General features: G+C 37.8%; 1 protein-coding gene across 1 annotated transcript in view; it reads right to left on the minus strand.

Moving 5' to 3' along the window:
• Positions 1–1,142: 1,142 nt before the first annotated feature.
• The window catches only part of HPSE (heparanase), a 53,166-nt gene continuing 26,398 nt past the window's right edge, over positions 1,143–27,910 (minus strand). The window contains exons 4-12 of the mRNA XM_037152573.2: positions 25,654–25,827; positions 23,586–23,754; positions 23,202–23,249; positions 22,610–22,703; positions 21,789–21,895; positions 20,455–20,569; positions 15,136–15,254; positions 13,867–14,013; positions 1,143–2,774 (exon numbers count right to left, since the gene is read on the minus strand). Coding sequence (XP_037008468.2) covers positions 2,615–2,774; positions 13,867–14,013; positions 15,136–15,254; positions 20,455–20,569; positions 21,789–21,895; positions 22,610–22,703; positions 23,202–23,249; positions 23,586–23,754; positions 25,654–25,827 — 1,133 coding nt within the window. The 3' untranslated portion in view covers positions 1,143–2,614. The remainder of the gene's footprint in view (positions 2,775–13,866; positions 14,014–15,135; positions 15,255–20,454; positions 20,570–21,788; positions 21,896–22,609; positions 22,704–23,201; positions 23,250–23,585; positions 23,755–25,653; positions 25,828–27,910) is intronic.

Here is a 27,910-nt window from a genome sequence, read left to right on the forward strand (position 1 = left end):
CCCTGACCAGGAATCGAACCTATAACCTTTCAGTTTACAGGAGAACACTCCAAGCAACTGAACCACACCAGCCAGGGCAAGAGAGAATTCCTTTCTTAATATAACCATGCCCCCAATGCTTCATATAACTATTCACCATTAGTAAGAGATAACTAGTGATAATTAAAGACTTTTGAAAGGTAGTAGACAATACCTTTTCAGGTTTGAAATACCATTAAATTTTTCTGTATATTGAAAATCAAAATACCTAAGCTAGTTTTAACTTTGAATTCTCTTTTCTGTTATTAAGGAAATATCTGAGTGGCTACTGTATGCCAGAAAATATGCTAAGCACAGGGGAATACAAAGATAATTAAGATACTATACCTCTTTCTTATGAACTTAGAGTTATATTAGAAATATATATATATGGATACAGTTGAGATGCAGCATAAGTATCATACTAAGTGTCAAAACTGCTGTAGGAGCAAAAAAATATGACTAAAACTACTTGAATAATAGGAGAGTTACTTAAACTGATGTTTGAGCTGGGTCTTAATAAATGTAGAAGTTTGCTGCATAGGGAGCAGTGCTAGAATGATCCAGATGGAGAGCAGGAGCAGGAGCAGGAGCAGGAGCAGAACCCAAGGGGTATAGGAGCAAAAGGTAAAAGAGGCTGTATGTTCTGACTTCTCAACCAGTGTGTGGGGTGGAGAACAGAATTTGTGGGAGAAAGACAAGAGTTGAGGCTGAAGAAATAGGCAGGTACCAGGTTATGGAGGATCTTGTGTGCCTGTAAGAAATGGGGAACCATTTAAGAATTTCAGCCAAAGTCAGGAGAACAATTATAAAATGTTGATTATGATGATTATACAAGTGAAAAATTAGGCCTCGACTTTATTAAGTGGCAGAGGGGACAGGGAAAAGAGAAACCAGACAGGACAAGACTTTGTGATTGAATCTTCATGTTGAGGGAGGAGATTGTGTTTGTGCCTGATGATCCCTCTTCATCAAGATCAACTCTTTTGGTGTCAGGGAGACTGAAAGGACAAATAACAATAGGAGGTGTAAAAAACAGGGTAGAGGAAAACAAGGCTTCCAAATGTAGGGGTCTGTAGACTTAAGCTGTCTTAAGAGAATAATTATGCACCATCAATGGTTATCAAAATTACTTTATTTCAACTGTAGAAATATAAAAACTATATATATATACATATATATATATAGTATCTATCTATCTATCTATCTATCTATCTATCTATCTATATGTACTCAAGCACACCCAAACTTTAAGTCCCAGCTTTAGCTCCCCATAAGTATAATTAAATTTAATTGAGACCTATATATTTATGTTTGGTGTAAATATAAAGAGGATTATATTTCTAAAAATTAGAACAGAAGAAAATAATACATCCAGTCACTGATAAAAGCACAGAACTGTAGTGGTCAGTACCATGAACTTCCCAACTCCCACTCCATTCCAAAATGTTACTAGCAGATAATTACAGGAATTTCAGTGATGTTGGCAGTGACTGGGGAGAATGGCCATGTGATCCATTCCTGACCAATAAGACATGTGGAGACACAAGGTTTGCTGGGAGAACCTCTGTGAAAAAGTTCTTCAGGTCTGTGAAGGAGACACAGAAAAATTGTTCATCTTTTTCCTCTGGGTGCTGCCAGGTCTCAACAGGTCGATGGAAGAGCTACAGCCATCATGCCACCAGCTTGAGTATGAAGCCAGTACTAAAGGTGGCAGAGCAAGGTGGAGGGAGCCTGGTTCCTCACTGAGCTACAAAGCCCATCCTGTTTGAACTTCTTATTATTCAGGATTATAAATGTCCTTATTCTTAAGCCATTAGAATCAAGGTTTTCTGTTACAAAAGCTCCCCAACTGAAACGATAACTACAGGTAGAACAAAAGTGAACATTAACATGTGGTTATAATGCATTGAACTAAATTTTCTCCTCCTGTAAGTCAATTCCTCTTATAGTTATTTTTTTATTTCATTTGAGTTTTACATAATACCATCCCTCTGTCAAAACAATTGTCATTAATCATTTTTTATATGATCATATGTATCATCTGTCCTCTCACAGAGTATTACTAGCAAAGAGAAACAGAACAAAGAGAGGAGAAGCAGCAACTGAATTTTGCTCTCTGTTAAGGTGCAAAAAGATTTTGTTGCTCTTTTATAGACAATTTGAAAGTTATGGTAGTAAACTTTTTCTGATTGGTGCCAATGGAAATAGTCTATGCAAGAATGAGTCTGACAATCTTCTAATAACTGTTTCTTTGAGAATAAAAACAACTAAGCACTTTCTTAAAACTAATAATATATCCTCATTTGCTTGCCTCCTGGCTGTATTAGAAGCATTCATATACATTTTTAATAACCTTAAATAAAAATATTACATGCAAAGTACAATCACAGTGTTTGGCACAAGGTCTTATTACCAGCAATAGTTTACTCAGAACAAAACACTGAGTCTGGTCTAAAGGTGTCTTAGTGTCTCTAAAGCTCCCACTAGTTGATTCATAATGTATTTGCTTGCCTTTCTATAGCTTGAGTTTTGCTTTCCTCTTCTCAATACACTTGAAAAATTCAGTCTCAGGACTACTGTATGCCTTTCATTTTCAGAGGCAAGCAGCCACTCTGGCATTTCTTATTACAAAAAACCCATATGAGAAAGCTGGCAAGCTTAGTGGACTTCCTGGGCCAAGAGGTTTTTCTGTCAAAGCTGGCAAGGTCTGATCATCCACCATCTTCAGAGTTTTATCATTGAGTTGGACGTATCTGCAAAGTGGAAAAATACATCTAAGTTAGCCAAGTTGTGTGTGCTCTGCCTGCTCTACGAAAGTCATGAGATTGTTTCAAAACCAAAAAAAAATTTTTGTGATAGCCTGTGGTACATAACTTGTATTACAACACTCTTATCAGTTAGGTATTTGAACTAGATGATATCTGACAGAATTGACTAGTTGTGACAGCGACCGTATGGCCTACAAAGCCTGAAATAGTAACTGTCTGGCCCTTTACAGAAAATGGGATACACATCATCTATATTAAGCAATATGATGGAAGTACAAAAATGATAAACATGACATGACTTCTGAATTCGTGGAAATTTTATTTGATGGAAAATAATTGAAAACATTTTTATGCAGAGCAAATACATATATTGAATGGAATGTAAATTTCAAAAATTTACATAAAAATGACAATCAATAAAGTTTCCCACTGGTAACTATGCCCATAACCCTCTAACTCCCCTCTCCTCAGGAGGTATACATTCATTATCTTATGTTGTGGAGATATTTTGGTAGAATGTATACTGTTGGGTAAAAGAAAATGGTTTTGTTTGGTTAAACCACAGATTCCAAAAAACTTATGTTTTCTTTGCATTTCACTACAGCATTCTAATTCAAACTGAGTCAAAGGCTGGAAAAATTGTTAAGAACAAGTATTATTTCTTATGCCTATTTACTGTTAATACATGTTTGCAGCAACAAAGCCAATATAAAGAAGAGGGGATGACAAAAGCTTTAGTCTGCTTTAAATTCCACTAATAATTCCATAATTCTAAATGATGCTCATATCTCTATTATCTTTTTCTCAAATGGTTTTTACATCATGCAAAAGGGAGCACTTTTTTATTGTCGAAAATTTAGGAGATTAGTTAACGTTAGAGTTATATTTATGTCAGATATGTAATACATGTAATATATGTAGAACACTTAAAATAGTGTGTTGCATATATTAAGCACTGTGAAAGTATTATCACCATTATTCAGAAATAAATACAACAAAAATAACCTGTTAAATCACCCCAACTACTTTTAGTGTTTTGATGTATATTCCTTCATCTCTTTTCTATGCATGCATAACATATTTCCATTTAAACAAAATGAGTATACTATACAGTCTCTTAAAACTTGATTCTTTCAAAGAGGACATACAGATGGCCAATAGACATATGAAAATATGTTCAGTGTCACTAATCATCAGACATGTGCAAATGAAAGCTACAATGAGGTATCACCTCACACCTGTCAGAATGGCTATCATCAATAAATCAACAAATAACAAGTGAGGATGTGGAGAAAATGGAATCCTAGTGCAATGTTGGTGGGAATGCAGATTAGTGCAGTCCCCTGGAAAACAGTATGAAGGGTCCTCAAAAAATTAAAAATGGAACTGTGTTATGGCCTGATGATTCCACTTTCCATTTCTGGGTATATAACCAAAGAAACCCAAAACACTAATTCAAAAGAATATATGCACTCCTATGTTCATTGCAGTGGTATTTACAATAGCCAAGACATGGAAGCAACCCAAATACTCACTGATAGATGAGTAAATGAAAAAGTAGTGGAATATATAATGAAACATTACTTGGCCATAAAAAAGAATGATATTTTACCATTGCAACATCATGGATAGACTTAGAGGGTATTATGCTAAGTGAAATGAGTCAGACAGAGAAAGACAAATACCACGTGATTTCAATTATATGTAGAACGTAAAGAACAAAATAAATGAACAAACAAAATAGAAACAGACTCATAGACATAGAGAAGAGACTGATGGTTGCCAGAGAGAAAGGACATTGAGGGACTGCTGGAAAAGGTGAAGGAATTTAGAAGCACAAATTGGTAGTTAAAAAATAGTCCCGAAGATGTAAAATACAGCATAGGGAGTATAGTCAATAATATTGTAATAACTATGTGTGGTACCAGATGAGTACAGGAAATATTGGGGGGAACACTTTGTAAAGTGTATGATTGTCTAACTGCTATACTGAACACATAAAAGTAATACAAAATAATACTGAATATAAACTATAATTGAAAAAAATAAAATTTAAAAATAATTTTAACAATTTAAAAAAACCTGATTCTTTCCCCCTGAATGCATCTTAATATTTGTTCACACCATTAAATGTTCATCCACTACCCTACTTCATTTTATAAGCTGCACAGGATTCCATTGTATGAGAATGCTAGTTTGTTTACTTAATTGTCTAATGTTAGACATTTGGTGGTTTCCAATTTAGCATTATTATAAAGATTTCAGTTTTAAAGATCTTTCATGCTTTATCTTCACTATTAGTCAGCAGAACTGTGTTCCATTTAACCTTGGTTTGAGGCCCAGCTCTGGGGTCTGTACTATCTGTACTTAAGACATAGCAATAAGATGCCTATGATTGTGCTGGAGGCTAAGGAGACCACACTGTGGTTTTACTTGGTCCACATGCACCAGAGTTTGTTTTCATGCCTGCATTACATCAGTTTTTCAATGGGCTCCAGGAGGAAATGACATGATCATTATCAGGAAACCACAAAGAAAAAAAGATTTTCAAAACATCTATATGTGACAGGAGTAAGAACTGTTCTGCATGACACTGAGGATCACTTACAAGGGTACACCAAAATGTTTCAGAAAGACTTTTGAATTAGGCTACTGAGCTTAAAGATAAATATGATCATTGTAAATTAATACTGCTCTGGGTGAGGCTGATGAGACATGGGCAAGATACTCATTCCATCAGGCTAAATCGTTTAATCACCTATAAATATAATAAGGTCTTTCCAGAAAGTATCCAGCCATGCAACATGAAAAAGAGACATTTATTGAAGAAGATACAAGAAACATTATCCATAGGACAATGATGCTCTGGTTCCCTTCAAGGTAGGCAGCTTGGGATGACCTCACACCATTCTCCCAACTGCAGCAAAATGTTCCTTCTGCTCTGGTACCAGAAGCCATGGAACAAATCTTGACAGGACACACTTCATGCCAAGATTCTTTGTCAAAATTTCAGACACAGTAGTTTTTGGAATCCCCAGATCAGCTTCTCATTCTTGCACTGTTAGTTGCCAACTTTGTTGATTGTAGCTCATACACATTCAGCATTCTTAAGTATTGTGCTTGTTGGCCTTCCAGAATGTGGATCACTGTGAACAGATTCTTGACCATCTTAGAAGCATTCGTGTGACATTTTAAGTTGCACTGCACTCGTTGCATTGTTCCCCAAAACATTCCGAATCATCGGAATAGGTTCCGCAGAGAATGTTCAGGCTTAACACAAATTTTGATGCAGATTTGTTACTCTACTTGCTCAGTTATTTTGAGTGCAATGGCCACCCTCCACACATGATCAATCACTCAATGACGTCTACTCCCTCCATTGACTAGTATAGTGAAGTCATCATTGTTCATGCATGTGCATTCTAGTTCACTCTCCTTGGCTGCCAGGTTATATCAATGTCATGCAAAGCATTCTGGTTATATTAACAATGGCTGGACTTTTCCAGAGATTATCAGTGTAAGCTTAAAGCATGTTGGTAATTTCCACATCAGGCTGGACAATATGGATAGAGTTTTATTTAAGAGGAGTAACTTGTTTCATATTTGAGGTCAGTAACATGATGATGAAGAAATATAAGATGCATTTGTAAAATTTCAGGTGAAATAGGACTGGAAGACAAACCAATTGTCCTTCAAATATTTGAGAGATATTCTGGAGGAAATGAGGTAGTTGGCATTACTCCAGACTAAGGGTAGCCAACTCAAATGCCCTCAGGGGTCAAGAAGGTTATATTTGCTAGTGTAGTAGGACAGGCATAAGATAACGGGGTCACATCTAATAGGAAGAACAAGCCCAGAGTTGCCAGAGGAGCCATTCTTTTTTTATTCAGTTTTATTTTTTAAGTATTTTTATTGATTGTGCTATTACAGTTTTTCCAATTTTCCTCCCTTTTCCCCCAACTCTGCCCAGCACCCCATCCCTTCATCCTTCCCCCCCTTTGCTTAGTTCATGTCCATAGGTTGTACATGTAAGTTCTTTGAGTCCTCTGTTTCCTATACCATTTTTTTATCTCTCCCCGTCTATTTTGTACCTACCAATTATGCTTCTTCTTCCTTGTACCTTTTTACCCCATTCCTCCCCTCCCCCTCCCCACTGAAGTCTCTCCATGGGATGTCCATTTCCCTGATTCTGTTCCTATTCTAGTTGTTTGGTAAGTTTTGTCTTCATTGTTTTTCTTTTCTTTTACATTCACTTTTTTATAGTTTAAGTTTGTCATTTTATTGTTCATATTTTTGATCTTCGTTTTCTTAGATAGGTCCCTTTAACCTTCTCTTTAACCTTCTCAGGGATGACAAACTCCTTTATCTTGACCTTCTCTGGGAAGCACTTTATCTGCCCTTTTATTCTAAATGAAAGCTTTGCTGGATAGATTAATCTTGGATATAAGTTTTTGCCTTTCATAACTTCAAATACTTCTTTCCAGCCCCTTCCCCTTTATCACTATCTAACTCCTTTTATCTCCCTCCTTCCTTTTTCTCTTTTAGGATTCTCTCTTTATCTTGGATCTTAACAAATCCTTGTTTCCTCTTGTCCAACCTGGCTCCTTCCCGGAATCATTTCCTTCACCAGATTGGGGGAGTTTTCCTTCATTATTTGTTCAAATAAGTTTTCAATTCTTTGCTCTTGTTCTTTTTTTTTAATTTTTTTTAAATTGATTATGCTGTTACAGTTGTTCTATTCCCCCCTTCATTCCCCTCCACCCTGCCCCCCCATCCCCACCATCACCCCCCTTTAGTTTATGACCATGTGTCTCAAGTCCTTTAGATTCTATATTTCCCATGCTATTCTTGCCCCCCCCATCTATTTTCTATCTACTGTCTATGCTACTTATTTTCTGTACCTTCTCCCCCCATCTCCTCCTCCCACTCCCCTGTTGCTAACCCTCCTTGAGATCTTCATTTCTATGTTTCCACTCCTGATCTAGCTGTTCTTTTAGTTTGCTTTCGTTTTAGGTATGGTTGTTAATAACTGTGAGCTTGTTGTTCTTTCACTGTTCATGTTTCTTTAACTTCTTTTCCTTAGATAAGTCCCTTTAACATTTCATATAATAAGGGCTTGGTGATGATGAACTCCTTGAATTTGATCTTATCTGAGAAGCACCTTATCTGTCCTTCCATTCTAAATGAAAGTTTTGCTGGATAGAGCAATCTTGGTTGTAGGTCTTTAGATTTCATGACTTGGAATATTTCTTTCCAGCCCCTTCTTGCCTGTAAGGTCTCTTTTGAGAAATCCGCTGACAGTCTGATGGGGACTCCTTTGTAGGTGACTGTCCCCTTAGCCCTTGCTGCTTCTAGGATTCTCTCCTTCATTTTAATCTTGGCTAATGTAATTACGATATGCCTTGGTGTGTTTCTTCTTGGGTCCAACTTTTTTGGTACTCTCTGAGCTTCCTGGATTTCCTGGAAGTCTATTTCCTTTGCCAGATTGGGGAAATTTTCTTTTATTATTTGTTCAAATAGTTTTTCCACTGGTGGCTGTGTCTTTCCCCCTTCTGGTACCCCTATAATTCGGATATTGGAGCGTTTAAAGATGTCCTGGAGGTTCCTAAGACTCTCCTCATTTCTTTGAATTCTTGCTTCGTGACTCTTTTCTGTTTGGCCATTATTTGCTTTCTTCTGGTCCACTCCATTGATTTGAGTCCCAGTTTCCTTTTCATCTCTATGGGTGTCCTGTGCAATTCCATTCATTTCCCTTAATTTCGCCTTCATATGTTTGTCTAATTTGTGGCTATAATCAACCAGATCTGTGAGGAATCTGATGACCAATGTTTTAAACTGTGCGTCTGAGAGTTTTGCTATTTCTTCGTCGCTTAGATTTATCTCTGGGGCTCTGAGGTCCTCCTGCGACATTTTTGGTCTGTTCTGGCCCTTTAAATGTGAGAAGCGGCGCCTTGGACTCCCAGGTCGCTGGGTTGTGACGCTGTATGTGGGGGCGTGGTCAGAGCAGGGAAATGGCGGCGCCCTCTATCGCCGCCCACTCCCTCGCTCGCGCGCAAGCAGGCAACCACAGTCAACACGCTGCACCACCTCCCCACTGTCTCCTCCGCAGTCACTCACCCGGTGGGTCGCTCGGTCGCTCACCAGGTCCAATCCTGCGTCTGGAACCCGCGCGTCCGGATTCGCGCATCTGGATTCCGCGCCCGGTCCGACCGAGCCCTCCTTTGCAACTCCTCACCAGACGCTGGTTTCGCCCCTTACCGGTCGGGCTGAAGAATTTGTTGTTAGCGGACTTCCGAAAAGTTCAGTTTTCCGTGTTCTGGTTGTGTTTTCTGATGCTAATATTTAGTTGTCCCTAAACTTGGTTGTGTGAGAAGGCACGGCACATCCACCTATACCTCCATCTTGGCGGAAGTCACTCTTGTTCTTCTCTTAGCACATATATAATTTGGATATTGGTATGTTCAGGTTGTCTCAGAGGTTCCAAAGCCTCTCTTCACTTTTTTGAATCTTGTTTCTTCATTCTGTTTCCATGGGATGTTTATCTTTTCCTTTTGTTCCAAATTGTTTCTTCGAGTCCTGGTTTCCTTCCTGTCACTGTTGGTCCCTTGAATATTTTGCTTTATTTCATTTTTGATATCTTTCATTTGTTTTCTCATTTTTCGACCAAGCTCAGTCAGATCTGTGAGCATTTTGATTACCAGGGCTTTAAATTCTCCATCAGATAGGTTGGCTATTGCCTCATTGCTTAGCTACCTTTCTGATGTTTTGCTGTTCTTTCATCTGGGCCATATTTCTTTGTCTGGGCACACCTGTTGAGTTGTAAGGGTGGGGGCTTAGGTATTCACCAGGGCAAGAGAACCCTCTTTGCTGCACTATGGGGCTGCCTGTGGGGGAGGGGCCAGAGAGAGAACATTTTGGCCCTCCTGCTCATCTCTAGCTAACTTCCCAACAAACTCTCATGTGAGACTGGGAGCTTCTCCCACGACTGCAATCCCTGTAGTACATAGTAAGCTCTGAGTCTTCAGTTTTGGCTTTAGCCAGCCCCGCCCACCTGGTCCGCCACCTCACCACAGGTTCTTACTGTTACAGTTATTCTGTTTGATGTTTTCTTTAATTCCTTGGTTGTTGGAGTTCCATGCAGTTTGATTTTCTGGCACTTCTGGTTGTTTCCTAATGTTATCCTCTCTTTGGTTATGTGAAGAAGCAAAGGGTTTGTACCTATACTTCCATCTTGGCCAGAACTGCCATTTCTAAAGATTTTTAAATATACATATTTTATTGATTATGCTATTACAGTTGTCCCATTTCTACCCCTTCACTCATCTTCACCCTGCATGCCCCCTCCCACCCACATTTCCCCCCTTTAGTTCATGTCCATGTGTCACACATATAAGTTCTTTGGCTTCTACATTTCCCATGCTATTCTTACCCTCCCCTTATCTATTTTCTACCTACCATCTATGCTACTCATTCTCTGTACCTTTCCCCACTCTCTCCCCCTCCCCTGTTGATAACCCTCTATGTAATCTCCATTTCTGTGGCTCTGTCCCTGTTCTAGTTGTTTGCTTAGTTTGTTTTGTTTTTGCTTTAGGTATGGTTGTTAATAATTGTGAGTTTGCTGTCATTTTACTGTACATATTTTTTACCTTCCTTTTCCTAGATAAGTCCCCCCCTTGACATTTCATATAATAAGGGCTTGGTGATGATGAACTCCTTTAACTTTGAGAAGTACTTTATCTGCCCTTCCATTCTAAATGATAGCTTTGCTCTAAATGATAGAGCAATCTTGGATGTAGGTCCTTGCCTTTCATGGCTTGGAATACTTCTTTCAAGCCCCTTCTTGCCTGCAAGGTCTCTTTTGAGAAATCAGCTGACAGTCTGATAGGAACTCCTTTGTAGGTAACTGCTTCTTCTCTTGCTGATTCTAGAATTCTCTTCTTCATTTTAATCTTGGGTAACTTAATGATGATGTGCCTTTGTGTGTCCCTCCTTGGATTCAACTTCTTTGGGACTCTGAGCTTCCTGGACTTCCAGGAAGTCTATTTCCTTTGCCAGATTGGGGAAATTCTCCTTTATTATTTGTTCAAATAATTTTTCACTTGTTGCTCTTCTTCTTCTCTTTCTGGTACCCCTATAATTCAGATGTTAGAACGTTTAAAGATGTCCTGAAAGTTCCTAAGCCTCTCCTCATTTTTTAAAATTCTTGTTTCTTCATTCTTTTCTGATTGGATGTTTCTTTCTTCCTTCTGATCCATACCATTGATTTGAGTCCCAGTTTCCTTCTCATAATTATTGATTCCCTGCACATTTTCCTTTATTTAACTTTTTATAGCCTTCACTTTCTCATCTAATTTGTGACCAAATTCCACTAACTCTGTGAGTATCCTGATTACCAGTGTTTTGAATTGTGCATCCGGTAGGTTGGCTGATCTTTGTTGCCGAGTTGTATTTTTTCTGGAGCGTGGATCTGTTCTTTTGTTTGGACCATTTTTTTTTCTTGTCTTGATGTGCCTGTTACATGGTAAAGGGCAAAGCCTTAGGTATTCACCTGGGCAGGGTAACCCATGTTGCTGGGTTGTGGTGCTGTATGTGGGGAAGGCGTCCAAGAAAGAACAATGGCGCTTGCTCAGCTCTCTGATGGATTTCAGTCACTTCCACCGCTACCCACAAGCAAATTGGGTCCTTCTGGCGCTGATTCCCATGTGGGTAAGTTTGTGTACATTCTAGGACCCTGTGGGTCTCTCCAACCAACTCTCCTGTGAGGTGGGGAGTTTCTCTCACTACCTCAATCCCCACATGTGTTTTCAATCCATGGTTTGAGGCTTTATTTCCTGTACTGGGACCCTGGGTTGTGCTGTCTGTTGCACCCTCCAGTTTTGCCTTGTTTATCTCCACATGAATGTGGGACCATCCAGTCCACCAGCCCCTGCCTTGCTGGCCAGCTCCAGCCTTGCACACTGCACCTTATTCCACAATCCATGGCTTCACTGGTCTGCCAGCCAATGCCTTTCAGCAAGTCCTCTCTGTCCTGGCTGCCCGACTCTGCCCCTCCTACTGGTCTTGACGAATGTGTCTTCTTTAACTTCTTGGTTGTTAGACTTCCATACAGTTAGATTTTCTGTCAGTTTTTGTTGCTTTTAAATTGTTGTTGTTTTTCTTTTGGTCGTGTGAGGAGGTATAGTGTGGCTACCTATGCCTCCATCTTGGCTGGGAAGTCTTTTAAAGATTTTTTACTAGCTATCAATTGTTAAAAGTTGACAACTAATTTCAAATAAAAAATAACACAGAGTGCATGCCAACCTCCCCTTCCAGGAAAAGAGGGAAAAGAAAATCCTCTAAACCCCCTTGTCCACAGGCATGAGGTATAGTTTCTAACCTCTGCCCTAGAAAACAGAGCTAAGAGCATTAGAAAGAAGACACAGAGTGGCTCCCTTTACCCCTTCCTGGAAGAACAGTCACAGGGAAAGGCTGTGAGCTTGATCAGAGGAGGAATCAGAGATGAATGGTCTTAGATACCCATCTAAAGTTGGACTAAAATGATCTTAATACACTTCCAACTCTACTGCTCTTACTGAATTACTTTACAAAAGCTTTTTCCTTATCAGCATCAGACACAAATATGCTTAAAATACCCACTTCAAAAAGAGTCAGAACGCAGAGAAAAGTATCTGTTATTCAAATATGCGTTATTTACAATAGGAAAAAAGACCTTTAAATAGTAGAAAAGTGGGTAAGTAAGTCATGGGGTTTCATAAAAACATGCAACCCATTAAAAATGTCTACAGGGTGGTGAACACACAGTACAATATACAGATGATGTATTATAGAAAACTATATAATTTCATTAACCAATGCCACCAAAAAAATTTCAATTAAAAAAAAAAACCTTAAAAATGTCTACAAAGGCTGCACATGGAAAGACATGGGAAAACTTGTGGATTCCTCCTCTCTTTTCTCCACTAGAGATTGTACAATTACAGTTGTAGTCAAAGAAAGCCCAGGGAAAAAATGAAGGAATGATATCCACTGTTAATTATGTTGTCTATGGGGGATAGGACTTTGGAGAAACATGCTTAATGTCCTTTTTCAGGTTATGATGCTAATTGTCACTGAAAACATCACTCATACAGCATTTGCAAAGACAGGAGGAGATGGTGAGAATGTTGTAAACCCTTAATTTTTTAATCATCAATCTGAGAATTGCCATGATGAAAAGAGCTCCTTATAAAACAGATTAAACAGAAATCTGACAATATTTGTGTGCCTAACTCTTTAAAGCTCATAGTCATTCTTGGATATTCTATTAAATATGGTGTTTTATGAGATTTATTGAATGACTGGTTTTTAAAACCAAAATGTGTTTGAACCAACTTCAAATAATCCATCTAAAAGCATATTTTTGGCTATTTTTTTTCTTACTCTAACTAATTAAGAAAATTACTTTAATGCAGTTAGAGAATCACACCTGCTCACATAATAGAACAGTTTACACCAATCCCCATGCCCTTAATAGCAATTTTATACAGGTATGATTTGCTTTTGCAACTGTGTTACCAGGAACTATGCCTTTTTAAAAAAGAATTTATGTATTAGTATTGAGAGAGAGGGGGAGGGAGGGGGAAAAAGAGGGAGAAAAACATCAATGTATGGTTGCCTCTCATGTGTCCCCTACTAGGGACCTGGCCCACAACCCAGGCATGTGCCCTGACTGGGAATTGAACCAGCAACCCCTTGGTTCTCAGGCTGGCACTCAATCTACTGAGCTATACCAGCCAGGGTGGAATTATGTGTTTTTTAGAGATAATAATCTAAATGCATTTATATAAAATTGTTTTAAAATGCAAACTACTCCCTATGATAACTGCTAGCTTTTGTTCATGTTCTTCTGCTTTTGACTCTCAGAGTTATACCTGTACTAATAGGTAATGTGTGTGTGTGTGTGTGTATACTTTCTGAATATTAAGAGTTGTTAATACTTGATATAGTTGACTATTTTTTCTTCCTATCAATACTCCCTATTCTGATAAACACTGATAAATTTGGTGAAAGTTTAAAATGAACAAGGAAAATAACTCACTTGGAAAATAATCCATCAGGTCCTGAAGGTTTTACAAGATATCTGTCCACTTCTTTGTCAGATAAGTAATGTGGTAACTGGAAGTGCTCGGTGACATTATGAAGATTTAAAGCATACAGAGTTAAATCTCCTTCTTTATACCTTGGGCTAAAAGCAGATAGATTAACTCAATAAAATATTTATCTCACTTAAGCAATTAAAAACTTGATTACAAATATAATTATGGATAGCAAGTATTTATAATGATGATGGGCCCTCTTTTTACTCTTCCTTTTACGATGATGTAAGACCACTAATGTGGTCCTAGTTGAAAACATAATTATAAATATTGCTCTTCACAGCATCATTTTCTGTTCCAGAGCACTCTGAAATCTTTGCTGTTTTGCCAGGTTGAGTCGCTAGAAGCCAGTCAGCTTATTCATTTTCAAATATAGGAAGGTTAAATGGTAAAAGTTGAATTTTGTGGGTTCATGTGCAGTCAAATTATAAACCATATAAACAGGGGCTCTTTCTAGCCTTATGAAAAAAGTGAAGCAAACAAGAAAATTAAATCTATTGTCACTTTTCAGAATTTATCTATCCAAACTACTCCCTGACTTCTTCCCATGGGGCTCTCACTGCCCGTGGACTGCACTTACCAGAAAATGGAAGTGTTGGGTGGCTATTAGTCTAGAACTGGTATTTTCATTATCATTTTATCAGGAAAAACAGATTGAAACTAAGAAGAAGAAAAAAATCTCTGAGATTTGGGAGCATTTTTTGCTAGTAAGTTCTAAATACTGAACTATAGAAATCTCTGTGATCTTGTATTCTCAGAAACTGAATTGAAACTTGAAAACAAGATTGTTGTTGTTATTGTTTTTCAATCCTTCTTCCTTATTAAATTGATCAGATATGATGCAAGGGGATAAGTATATTCATATAATTATTTATTCATATGAATTTATATTTATATTCACTCATAGTCATTCAATGAAGTAATTGTTCATATATAAATATATTGGTACTAGTCTTCATTTAAATTTAGGCTATATATCAATTATGGATTATAACAATTAAAGTCATTATAAAACTCAAATGCTAATACTTAAACTATGGGTTTTTTTTTTTAGTTAGACTCTGGCACCAGTCATTATGAATAGGAAAAAATGAAGAATGATGACACAGCTTAGGCCCTCTGGATAGATAGAGGACAGCAGGGCATCACAGTAGGAAGCTATGTGCCTGTTAATTAAAACTTGGTTTGTAAAGAATGTGTTGCTTACTTACTGGTTGATGTTTGTGCAATGAAGGTATACTCGAAGTTTGCTTCTGGCTCGACCTTTCACACTCGCCATTAATACACTGGTGCCTACCAGTTTCTTGAATAGAAGAGAGAGCCAATAATCCTAGTTGTGGTGATTGGGAAAGGAAGGGATGAAAACAGATCTTTACTTAGTTCTTTATTTAATAAAAACCACGCCAAGCAAGTAGTTCTACTACAAAGAGTGCACCTGTTATTCTGGAGGTATTTAAATAGGATTCACCTTTTGGTTTGTGTTACCCCTGAGGGCAATATTTTGTTTGCTGCTTTTTATCACAAGAGCACTATACTTCCACAATTCAGGGGACCATGCCTGCTAGGAGATGTAGCTCAAGACTGTAATTCACAACTCAGAAACAGTTTAAATAGTCTGCTGTCTATCATCTAAAAATTGAAAGCAAACCTCAAAGCAGAACTTTTAGACACACACAACATAAAGACAAGCTTTTAAAATAAAATTTCTGTTTAAGAGATTAAAATACTTTGTTTAAAACCCCTTAATAAAGTAATAGATTAAGGAACAATGATCACTAGATATAAAAAAGACAACCAAATATTATGTGTCTGTTGATGGAAGCACACAACATTGCCTATAAATAATTCTTGCAAAACAAAACAAAAAAATCTGAGTAAGCTCAAGCCTCTAGTTTTAACTACCAGTTTACAGGAAATTTAGGGGACAGAGAAACATGCTAAATGAATAAATTTAGCAAAATCAAGAATGTGGGAAACACTGTAGAACAAATTACCTGCTGTCTTTCATTAGTAAATTCCAAAGGACCAAAAAAAGAGAGGGAAAAAGAACTTAAATACTAATAGACTTAGGATATATATCAACCAAATACTATATGTGAGCCTTCTGCATTTGAATATACTATTAAAATATTTGTGATGATAAGAAAAATATGAAACACTAACTTAATATTAGATGATACTGAGGAATTGCTGTTAATATTTTAAAGTATAATAATGATATTATTATGTTTTTACAAAGGAGAGACATACTGAAATATTTATGGATAAAGTGATATAGCTGAAATTTGCTTGAAAGTAATACAGTAAGTGGGAGATGAGGATTGGGTAGAATTGTAGATCAAACAAGATTGGTGATTCATATACTTTTCTCTCACTTTGAATTTTTCCATAATAAGAAGTTTAAAAAAAAACACTTCCTATATACCTCAATTCTTCCTTCTTGAGCTAAGTAGTGTCAACAGGGCAGCTTTTGTTTCTATGCTTAAATTCCAATTCAAATCTCCTTTTGAGACAAGAGTAGAATTAATGGAATGTTTCAGAGACATAACTTTAGCATGGTTCAGTTATGGGCAGAGCAGAACACTCACAGGCCTGGGAGGCAGGAGTCTTCAGAATAACATCGGACAACTGTGTAACCTTGAGCAAGTCCGGTGACTACATCTTAATCACAAAATTCTCATCTGAAAAATGGATCTAAGATACCTACCTTGCTACCTTTATGGAATTGGTATGCAAATTAAATAAGAAAACAGACATGTACAATGGGTGTTAGGTTAGTTCCCTTGGATCATCTTCATAGTAACACAGTGCATTTATTCCTGCAAGTTTTGCTAGCTGATTCTGCACCTTGAGGAAGAAGTACATTTAATGCATATAAAAGGGTTCTGAAGCCAAAGGTTTATGTCTGGGCACTGAGAAGATTTAGGTAACATAATAAATAACTGGCACTATTTACAAAGAGTGACAAGATAAGCTGGCTAATTTCTAAGTGTTGTACTCAAAGTAAATTTTGTGGAAACTATTTACCTTTCTTGTTCAAGGTACATTTAAGAAAGGCCTGGAAGCAACCTAAGTGCCTGTCTATAAATAAATGGATAAAAAATGATGGTACATTTACACAATAGAATACTCTGCAGCATAAAGAAGGAGCTCCTATCCTTTGCAACAGCATACAGAGACATTGAATTAAAAAATAGACTGATGATAACAGGAGGGGTAGGAAGAGGGATAATGGGGAATATAGGGAAAGGGCCATCAAGGAACACGTATAAAGGACACATGGATAAAGCCAAATGGGGTAGGAAGTGGGGGCATGGGTGGGGTGGGGTGGGGAGTGGAAGGTAGAAAATGGAGACAACTGTACTTGAAAAACAATTAAACAAAGAAAAAAGAAAGGGCCAGCAGTAGATTTTGGTACTTGTCTAATGAAATTATCATGTTTGGTTTAACCCTATAGATGGCTCATAATATCCTTGAGGAAGATAGATTTGATTTTGTACAAGGTCATTTTCTGAAGAATTTTCTTAAAGTTATGAACAGTCTTCTCCATGAGCTTGGACCACTATATATTAAAAGCAATTTTGTTGGGAAATCTAGCTATAGACCATAGAAGGTTAGCTTATATTTTGGCATGTGTTTTTTGCAAACCTTCTTAGCATTCCTTTTCTTTAAGAATTATTCCTAGAAAACAGATATTCTCAAATGTCAGTTTATTTTATTTTATTTTTAGCTTTTATGAGGGAAGTAGTGTTATACTTCTTAATGTCAACTTTAATTAACATTTAGATTTTCAAATGTCATTTTAGACAATAAAAATCAAGGTCATTCTTCTAGTCACATATATATTCTGATGGCTTTTTAGATGGAAAGGCTACATTACTTAATTTAGCACTAGGTGGAGTTGAAGGCAGGGTAGACATTAGACCTGTTTTTTAAATTCATAAATATCTTGAAGATTATCAAGAAAATAGCCAATTCTTAGGGTGAGATTTTTGAACAAATGCATGGTACTACCAGCTTATCTTAATAAATTATGATTTTATGACATAAAAGTTTCAAAACTTTGGATATTGTAAACAATTTTAACTTTGATTTATTTTGTAAAACATTTTTGATCCAAATTTAATATCTTGTAAAACTAGAGTCATACATTTTCAAGCAAACTCCCCCTTTTTAAAAGATTTTATTTATTTATTTTTAAAGATAGAAGAAGGGAGGGAGAAAAATCTATTGGTTGCCTCTCCCATGCCCCCAACTGAGAATCTGGTTGCAACCCAGGCAGGTGCCTTGACCAGGAATTGAACAAGAGACCTTTCAGTTTGCAGGCTGGCTCTCAGTCCACTGTGCCCCACCAGCCAGGAATCAAATGACTCCTTTTTAAGAAATCCCATGCCATGTCCAGAATGGCCCACATTAAAAACATTATTCCGAGGACTTCCGCCAAGATGGAGGCATAGGTGGATGTGCCGTGCCTTCTCACACAACCAAGATTAGAGAAAACTAAATATTACCAACAGAAAACACAGCCAGAACACGGAAAATTGAACTTTTCGGAAGTCCGTTAACAACAAATTCTTCAGCCTGACCGGTAAGGGGCGAAACCAGCGGCTGGCGGAGCAGGGTTGCACAGGAGGACTCGGCCAGACACACTCAGGCCCGCGGAATCCAGGCACAGGGTCAGACCTAGTGAGCGACCCAGCGAGCGACCAGGCGAGCGACCATGGGGGAGACAGCCCGGCCCGGGGCTGCGTGTTGACTGAGGTCGCGCATTTGTGCGCGGGTGGACAGGCGAGGGAGTGGGCGGTTGGACCAGGCCCGCAGGTCCCCACGGCAAGCGGCAGTGGAGGACGCCACCATTTCCCTGCTCTGACCCCACCTCCACATACAGCGTCATAACCCAGCGACTCTGAGCGGCCCGGCCCAGGTGAACCATCTAAGGCACTGCTCCTCCGCACCCAGCTGTGAGAAGCGGCAGAGGGGAGGTCGCCATTTTCCCGCTCTGGCCACGCCCCCACATACAGCGTCACAAGTCACAACCCAGCGACCTGGGAATCCAAGGCGCCGCTTCTCACACTTAAAGGGCCCGAACAGACCAAGAATGGCGCAGGAGGATCTCAGAGCCCCAGAGCCAATAGATCTAAGCGATGAAGAAATAGCAAAACTCACAGACGCACAGTTTAAAACATTGGTGATCAGGATCCTCACAGAACTGGTTGATTATATCGACAAATTAGACAAATATATGAAGGCGAAACTAATTGAAATGAATGGAATTGCACAGGACACCAATAGCAATGAAAAGGAAACTGGGACTCAAATCAATGGAGTGGACCAGAGGAAAGCAAATAATGGCCAAACAGAAAAGAGTGAAGAAGCAAGAATTCAAAGAAATGAGGAGAGTCTTAGGAACCTCCAGGACATCTTTAAACGCTCCAACATCCGAATTATAGGGGTACCAGAAGGGGGAAAGGCACAGCCACCAGTGGAAAACTTATTTGAACAAATAATAAAGGAGAATTTTCCCAATCTGGCAAAGGGAAATAGACTTCCAGGAAATCCAGGAAGCTCAGAGAGTACCAAAGAAGTTGGACCCAAGAAGGAACACACCAAGGCACATCGTAATTACATTAGCCAAGATTAAAATGAAGGAGACAATCCTAGAAGCAGCAAGAGCTAAGGGGACAGTCACCTACAAAGGAGTCCCCATCAGACTGTCAGCTGATTTCTCAAAAGAGACCTTACAGGCAAGAAGGGGCTGGAAAGAGGTATTCCAAGTCATGAAATCTAAAGACCTACAACCAAGATTGCTCTATCCAGCAAAACTTTCATTTAAAATGGAAGGACAGATAAAGTGCTTCTCAGATAAGATCCAATTCAAGGAGTTCATCATCACCAAGCCCTTATTATATGAAATGTTAAAGGGACTTATCTAAGAAAAAAAAGTTAAAGAAACATGAACAGTGAAAGGACAACAAACTCACAGTTATTAACAACCACACCTAAAACAAAAGCAAACTAAAAGGACAGCTAGATCAGGAGTGGAAACATAGAAATGAAGATCTCAAGGAGGGTTAGCAACAGGGGAGTGGGAGGAGGAGAAGAGGGGAGAAGGTACAGAAAATAAGTAGCATAGACAGTAGATAAAAAATAGATGGGGGGAGGGTAAGAATAGCATGGGAAATATAGAATCTAAAGGACTTGAGACACATGGTCATAAACTAAAGGGGGGGTAATGGTGGGGATGAGGGGTAGGGTGGAGGGGAATAAAGGGGGAATAGAACAACTGTAACAGCATAATCAATAAAAAAAATAAATTAAAAACATTATTCCTAGGTCTCAATTTGTTCTTCTGAGACACAAAAAATGTTAGAATGGATTATCTCTAAAGTTTTCTCCTGTTCACTTCTCCAAGGTTTGGCTACTTATGGAGAGCACTGCATTTATTGAGAGGATTGACAATCATGGGTGGTTAATACAAGGGGTCTTCAGTATACTCTAATCACAGAAATAGAAGAATAGTGGCCACTTACAGGTAAAGGTTCAAAGTTTTCATCTACTAAGTGGTAGTTTCCAGCTCCGAAGAATACTTGCCTCATCACCACTTCTATGCCCAGTCTGGCTGACAGGCCCAATTTATCCAGCCACCTGCAATGGAGTGAAACCCAGCTTTCTTTGGGTTTTAAAAACAAAATAACTTATTTCTAATTATAGACCATTCTAATTTATTCATCAGTGAGGAAATGATAGGAAACCAGAAAACTGGCATTCAATATAAATAAGTTATTCAAATGAAATGGAGACTACCCTTTCCTTCACATGCTCCCATAACAAATCCTAGAAGACTATTACTATGCCACTGAAGTGGCATTACTATCCCCTTCAGGGTAAGGCAACATCTACAAAGCAGAGTGGACAAATTCCCACCTCTATAGGTAATTAATTATTCCTTGTCCGTGCGTGTACCCCCAGTTACCACCTGAGGTCTAAGGGTTGCTTGTAGTCAATAGTAGTAAAATGTGAAATAAATAGAATCACACTCAAACTTTTATGGACACCTCCTGCCCTTCATCCTTAGTTAATGGCAAAACAAACATTTCCATTCTTTTTTCTATTCTTCATGCTCCTATGAAGATAAACAATTTACACTTTTTTCTGGGTTTACGAGAATGTAGGTAGGAGAGGAAAGAGGATAAGTCTCAATGTGAGAGCATAGAACTATAAATTAAGAGTGGGAAAAGGATTATGAAATACAAGTTAACCAATTGTTATTCTTCAAAAAGTTAAAATAAAAAAATTAGCTTTATTTAATAATTATAAAGCATCTTAAGGGCAAGAAACCATGATAGTATTAACACCGCTGGCAAAGTAACCAGCTGTTTAAAGCAATCAAGTTTGTGGTGGTTGGCATAGGAGGTGATGTAGTAAATCTTTAAATTCACTGGAAGCCCTGCTGGTGTGACCTCATACATACGTCAGGCTCCAATCTTGCTGGAAATCTATAAATACTGTATAGCATGTACTAAATGTGCTTCTTAGAGTCAGGGCTCTAGATACACTACTTTACAATGTATTTTTGTTTTACAAAGCACTTCTTTAGAAGAGGAATCCTTGGCATGTTCATGGGCCATAATTAAAGAACAAAACTTCTAAAGCAATTCATTCATACAGTGATTAATTTGGAATACACATTAAAGATGCCCAAAAAGCTTTTAGTAAATCATTTTCTTGCAAAATCTGGGACAAATTTTTGGGCTCATCCACAGAAACCATGTTTGATGAGATTTTTGGCTGGTGAACTATTTCAACCAAATAGACTAAGAGCATGCTGCAATCTGCTCCCTGAGGCAAGTGACACTTCACTTACATAAAACCAGCCGCAAAGGTGTCGGACAGCAAGGGTGCTCCACCTCCATATGCAGAGCTTGTTTCTCCTAACCAAACCTTCTTGTGGGGTCTGGTCTTCTCAACAATCTACGGAATAGGAACATCTCCATGGTAACTGCAAGCAAGCTGACCAGTTATGGTGTTGAAGATTAACAATATTCAAAATCTTGTATTCCCAGACCCATTTGTCAAAAATAGTTACAAAATAAATGTTTACAGACATTTAGGTCTTGAGCAATGTACTTTTACTGGAATACTAGGTGTAGAAGAAATGTAAATGATCCCATTTTCATGGCCTACGAAAGTTAATTCTACCAAAAGGCTATTAGAAGTATTTTTTATTGTTATTATTGTTGGAAGAATTTTTACATTTTTAAAAGAGATCTTATTTATTTATTTTTTAAGGAGGGGAAGGGAAGGAGAAAGAGAGGGAGAGAAACATTAATGTGTGGTTGCCTCTCATGTTTCCCCAACTTGGGACCTGGCCTGTAACCCAGGTATGTTCTCTTACTGGGAATCAAACTGGCAACACTTTGGTTCGCAGGCTGGCACTCAAGCCACTGAGCCACTCCAGCCAGGGGATGTATTTTAAATTTCTAATCAATGTACATGGATAAGACCTGATGCTAAGGGGAAACTGAAGGTGAGTAAGACTAGTGCTTGTTCTCTAAAATTAGAAAGCACATAAATTCATATAGATATAAATGTAGCACCAGCTAAACCAATCCTTTAGGATTATAGCACCAATCTTAAACCAATAAGGATTCTGGTTTTACATTAAAAAGAAAAAAAGACTATTACCTGAAAAATTTTTTGCACAGGTGAAATAAAAGTGTCCAACACATCAGGGTTTAGAAAATCTTCTTTGGTAGCAGTTCGCCCATCCAAGTAATAGCTAAATTATTAGAAAATATTCAGAAAAAAATAACAACCTTTACTTTCTACTTTAGAGTTCATTGGCTGAACTTGCACTTTTTACTACCCCTTCCAACTTCCCTGTTATGAAAAAAAAGAAAAATTTTTAGTATAGAGAGACCAAGACAGAATGAGGGGATCTGTTACTCTGTCTTGAGAAGACACAGTCACCAGAGCAGGTACACGTGGGTTACTGTCACTTGTCCTCTGGCAAGCATATTGGCTTTAGCTACTTACCTGCTCCATGGGTTAAAGGAGAGTGTGCCTTGATCATGTAGAAACAACCACATTCCTTAAAATAAGTTTAAAATTTTATTTGGTTAATATTAAATTCTAGTACAGTACTGTTTGAGACACTATATGATTCTTACTTGAACTAAAAAGCCTATTAGGAGCTAAATGGAAATAATTTTTTGAAACTAAATAATAAGTACAGCTAGCAGTATTTTTCAGTACTAAGAACAGGAGACATACTTACTGATGCCATGTAACTGAATCAATCACTTCTCCCCCAGCCTTCAGGAAACTAGAAAAAAAAATCTATTATGTTATCGCTAAATACTCATAAACAAAGTGCGTATATACAATATATGCAGAAGAGGTTGATTCCTCAGAAATGGGATGTTTACTACTTTAGGATCAGGCAAACACAAACTTCCTAGCTCAGATACAAATTTTATCATAGGCACCATTTGCTCCATTGACTTGCTCCTTGGTATTTGGAGCCAGTCAATGTTTTCTCTTTCAGTAAACCATCTAATCAGGTAGCAAACTGTTTAATAACAGGTGGACTATCAAGGATTCCACACAACAAAGAAATCTTATTTTTAAGAAAAGTGACTTTGCTTCCTCAAGCTCTTACTTCCTCAGCATCTTAACAGTCTTTCCTCGAGGCTGACCGACATCAGGACCATAGAGATTTGCATTTTTGAAAGCAGATTTTTCTAGAAGTTTATGCAACTTAATAAAATCTTCTCCTAACTGCAATCCATCGATGAAAATACCAGCCTTCTTCTGGAAACTGTTAGGTTCTGAAAGAGCAATTTTCAAAATAATCACTATGTACAAATTTCTTATTTACCAGCAAACATAACAGCAGCATATTTTAAAAGCAACAAAGCATTTTTCAAATTATAAAAACTTAGAATCCAAAGTGAGGAAAGTCGAACCTCTAGTTATAAAGAAGATATTGCAGAAAAATAAAATCTTAAATTATGTAACAATAAGTATGATGGGGTATTTAAACTATTTGAAATGAATGGTGGGGACATTAAACAAATGGATAGCTGAAAAAAATTATATTCAGGATTTTAATAACCTAATTTTTTTTTTTGCTTTGAGGAAAGACATTTCAAAAGCAGTTTCTACAATGCAATAAAAAGTATTACTAAGGCATGCCCTGGCTTGTGTGGCTCCGTTTGTTGGAGTGTCATCCTGTGAACCAAAAGGTTGCAGCTTCAATTCCTGGTCAGGGCACATATCGAGGTTATGGATTCAATCCCCAGTCAGGGAACAAGGAACATATGGGAGGCAACTAATAAATGTTTCTCTTTCCCTCTCTCTCCCTCCCTTCCTCTCTCTCTAAAATCAATAAGCGAGAATTAAAAAAAATCTTACTGAGACTATTTACTCACAAATTATATGTGCAAATGAGCCTAGAATAAGCAAAGCTGAAGAGATGGGAGGGAGTCATAGACAGTGTCCAAACTACTTCCCAAATATAGCTTCACCCTGGAAACCAGATCTTTTCTTTTCAAAAGGGGCCCCCAAAGAGGGAAACACATTATCTTTCTTTTATCTCACTCTGAAGAGCAGACGGAGTTGGGCATATGTAGGGTAAAAAGGGAGGGAGGGAGGGATGTATGAAGATGGATATGGATGGGTTCAGATGATCTATTATTTATATGGTTGTTAAGGTAAAATTGTTCATCATCTAGCTAAGATACAGTTGCCTCTATCCTTCTATTCTGCTTTCATGTTCCAAGTTTCCAGCTATCCTCAGCAACTCAATCACAAAATTTGCTTCTAGACTTTATCATAACACATACCACTACAGGCATGCATCATTTCTTGGCTTGTTTTCCTATTGGTCTGGCTCCCTACCTCCAGATGGAAGTTACAAGAGAGCAGAGACCTTGTTCTGAAGTCAGACTGCCTGGGTTCAAATTTTAATTTCTCTAAGAATACTCTAAGAGTTGCACAGCATCACAAAGCTATTCAGCTAACCTTTTTGTGCTTCTTTTGTCATCTTTGAAATGGTCATGATTGTATCCACCTCAGGGTGGTTAAAAGATATAAATTAATACTTATTAAGTGCTCAGAACTATGCCCATCACACTACTACATCTCATTTCCAATTTTATCTTTGGTTCCACTAGCTAATGTGTGGAAAACATTATAAATATGTTTGGATCAATGTGGCTAGTCATTTGCACTTTAGTAAGATTTTATAAGTTCCTTGCAAAAAAGAGCAAAGAAGGAGACAATCAGGACCTCGATCTGGATTCTATACTGGGAACTTTTAGCTTGAGCATATCATGAGGATTGGAATGGGGCTGCTGAAATTAACTGACAAGTCAAGGAACAGAGAAAGGAATGGAAGCATAAAAGCAAACTTCCCCCTTTACAGTCTTGCTGGGTTCGGCCTACCAAGCACAATAGTCTTAAGTGACCCTGAAAATCTCCAGGGAACCTGGGCGCTGTGGAAGTTGCTGGTTTCAAGTTGCCTTCAGTTCAAATGTAACATAAACTGGGATTAGCAGTAGGTTCTAGGATATGCAAAGGAGTTTTCTGCCTTAAGCCACCTGAAAGTTGCACTGCTAAGCACTGCACAAAAGTGTTGACAAGTATATTAAAAAGGAATGTCATAAATAGAAGCAAATAATTCCAAAGGGGAATCTCATTAATTAAATGTGCCCAGGTATACTTACCATTGCCTAGTTCCCAAGAAATGTTGTAACTCTTAGAAGAGCAGTAATCCAGGAGCAACTGGGCATTAGAACTGTTCCACTGCAAATCTGCTGTTCGTAGTAAGGCATTTAGACCAAAGATCAAGTGCAGGTCTGAGCAACTTGCAAAAGTATATAGTATATCCACTAAGCTTCCTAGAAGAAAAATGTAATTTAATAGTTGGGCTGGCACCTAACTATTAAATTGATGAAGGTCTCCAGATTTGTTCTTCATAGTGAGTTACTATTTCTGCTGTTAAATCGAAGGAATTATTGCCCTCATGAGCAACTATAATTATGACTAAGAGATAATAAAATTGGACTAGAAAATAAACAAAAATCAATGTAACTTCATTTTCCTTGGCTGTTGAATTAAGTCCCATGGTGGTACTGGAAGCTTTGGTCTAGCATTCAGATTTTGTTCAAGCGACCTCAGGTGAAGGGGAAAAATCATGCTGCACTGGCTTAGTGCTCAACATGCAAAGGCCAGAACTTTGTCAGTCAACATAAACCCTGCTTTTCATAATCTAAACCTCCTTATTTACAAACCCATCACAAAATATTTTGGGAAATTTTATTATATTTAGTAATAAATATAATAAAATTTATATAATAAATATAATTTAAAAATTTTTGGAAAAACTCATGCATATAATTTATTAATTCTAAATAAATAGAATTTTACATTAAAAAACTGGCCTAGGGCTATAGAATTACAGTTCCCAAACTGCGTACCAAGGCATCTGGAGAGGCACAGTGAATTAACTGGTGTGGTCATCAGATTTAGCAAATAAAAATACAGGGCATCATTTGCAACAACATAGATAGATCTTAGAATATGATATTAAGTGAAATAAGTCAGACAGAAAAAGTTAAGAACCACATGATTTCACACATATGTTGGATATAAAACTGAGAGTAACAAATAAACAAACAAAAATAACAAATAAAAACTCAAAGACATAGACAACAGTATGGTGGTTGCCAGAGAAAAAGGGGGCTGGGAGGATAGTAAAGGGGGCCAAATATATGGTGAGAGAAAGTGCTTTGACTTTGGGTGGTGGGCACACAAGGCAAGATACAAATCATGTATTGCAGAAACATCCACTTGAAACCTACATAATCTTATAGGCTAATGTCATCCACTAAATTTAATAAATATATATAAAAACATAGGGTATCTAGTTAAACTGAACCTCAGATTGATAATGAATAATTTTTAGTGTATGTTCTATGCAATGCTTGAGAAATACAGTAAAAAATGGTTGTTTATCCAAAATTCAACCAGTCAACCCCACTCACAGGGACATGGCGGAGTCTTTGAAATTTGCAAGGGAAACACATCAACATCTGTTGGATATGATGAGAATTGTTACTATCAGGTTGTGAGGACCTAATAATAACCTAGTAACAGCTTAATAACGGAAATTCTTAGATATTTTGGGGGGGCTAGATATGCTGTGAAAAAAATTAGTAAGTCACTAAAGTGCCACAAAAGTTTGAAAACTTTTGAATTCAGCTTTTTTAATTATTAGCTAGTCTATAATCACCTTTTGAGAGTGGCAACATGTAATTTTTAGCATTATCTTTAAATCAGTTATATGCTGAAGAACTTCTCCATATTTTCATGTGTATTTAGAGTCATTTAGAGTTAAATAGAAGTTCACTCTAGAATTCTCCTAGTTTAAAAAATAAATGTCTGTCTATCTGGCAAATTTATACCCTTTCTTCTTAAAAGTGGTTTTGTATTTTTTGTTTTTTGTAGGTCTTCAGCCTGAATTTCTTAGTGAAACCTTCGACTTAATATTGCTGATTAAGACTAAGAGGCAGAAATGACCTTAAGCAAATATTCTGTGTGTTTTTGATGTTTGCTGTGTCACCCACTTCCTCAAAACTGCTGCCTGTCATCAGAGTTATAGACACCAGGTGTGCAAAGCTCTCTGAGTCCTGCGGTCCAGCGTTCCACTGGATCTTAGAGCCATAGTCTCAGACAGCACGGGCCTTTGGGATTACTGGGTCCTCCCTAACCTCCACCCTCATTTTTCTATAAGGAATCTGATACCCAAAGAAATGAGTGCTTTGCCTGATGTCACATAGATCATCGGTGGCAGTGTCATTACTATGGTCTGTTATAAAAGTCCTGGAACTACCTTAGTCACAGCTATATTATAGCCTTACATATTGCGGAAAGTGTCCTGGGTCAGGACTCGTAAGTCCTGAGCTCCAGGCTCCACTCTCC

This window comes from Artibeus jamaicensis, unplaced genomic scaffold (assembly GCF_021234435.1).
Source record: "Artibeus jamaicensis isolate MK-2021 breed Jamaican fruit bat unplaced genomic scaffold, CSHL_Jam_final contig_452, whole genome shotgun sequence".
NCBI classification, from domain to species: domain Eukaryota; kingdom Metazoa; phylum Chordata; class Mammalia; order Chiroptera; family Phyllostomidae; genus Artibeus; species Artibeus jamaicensis.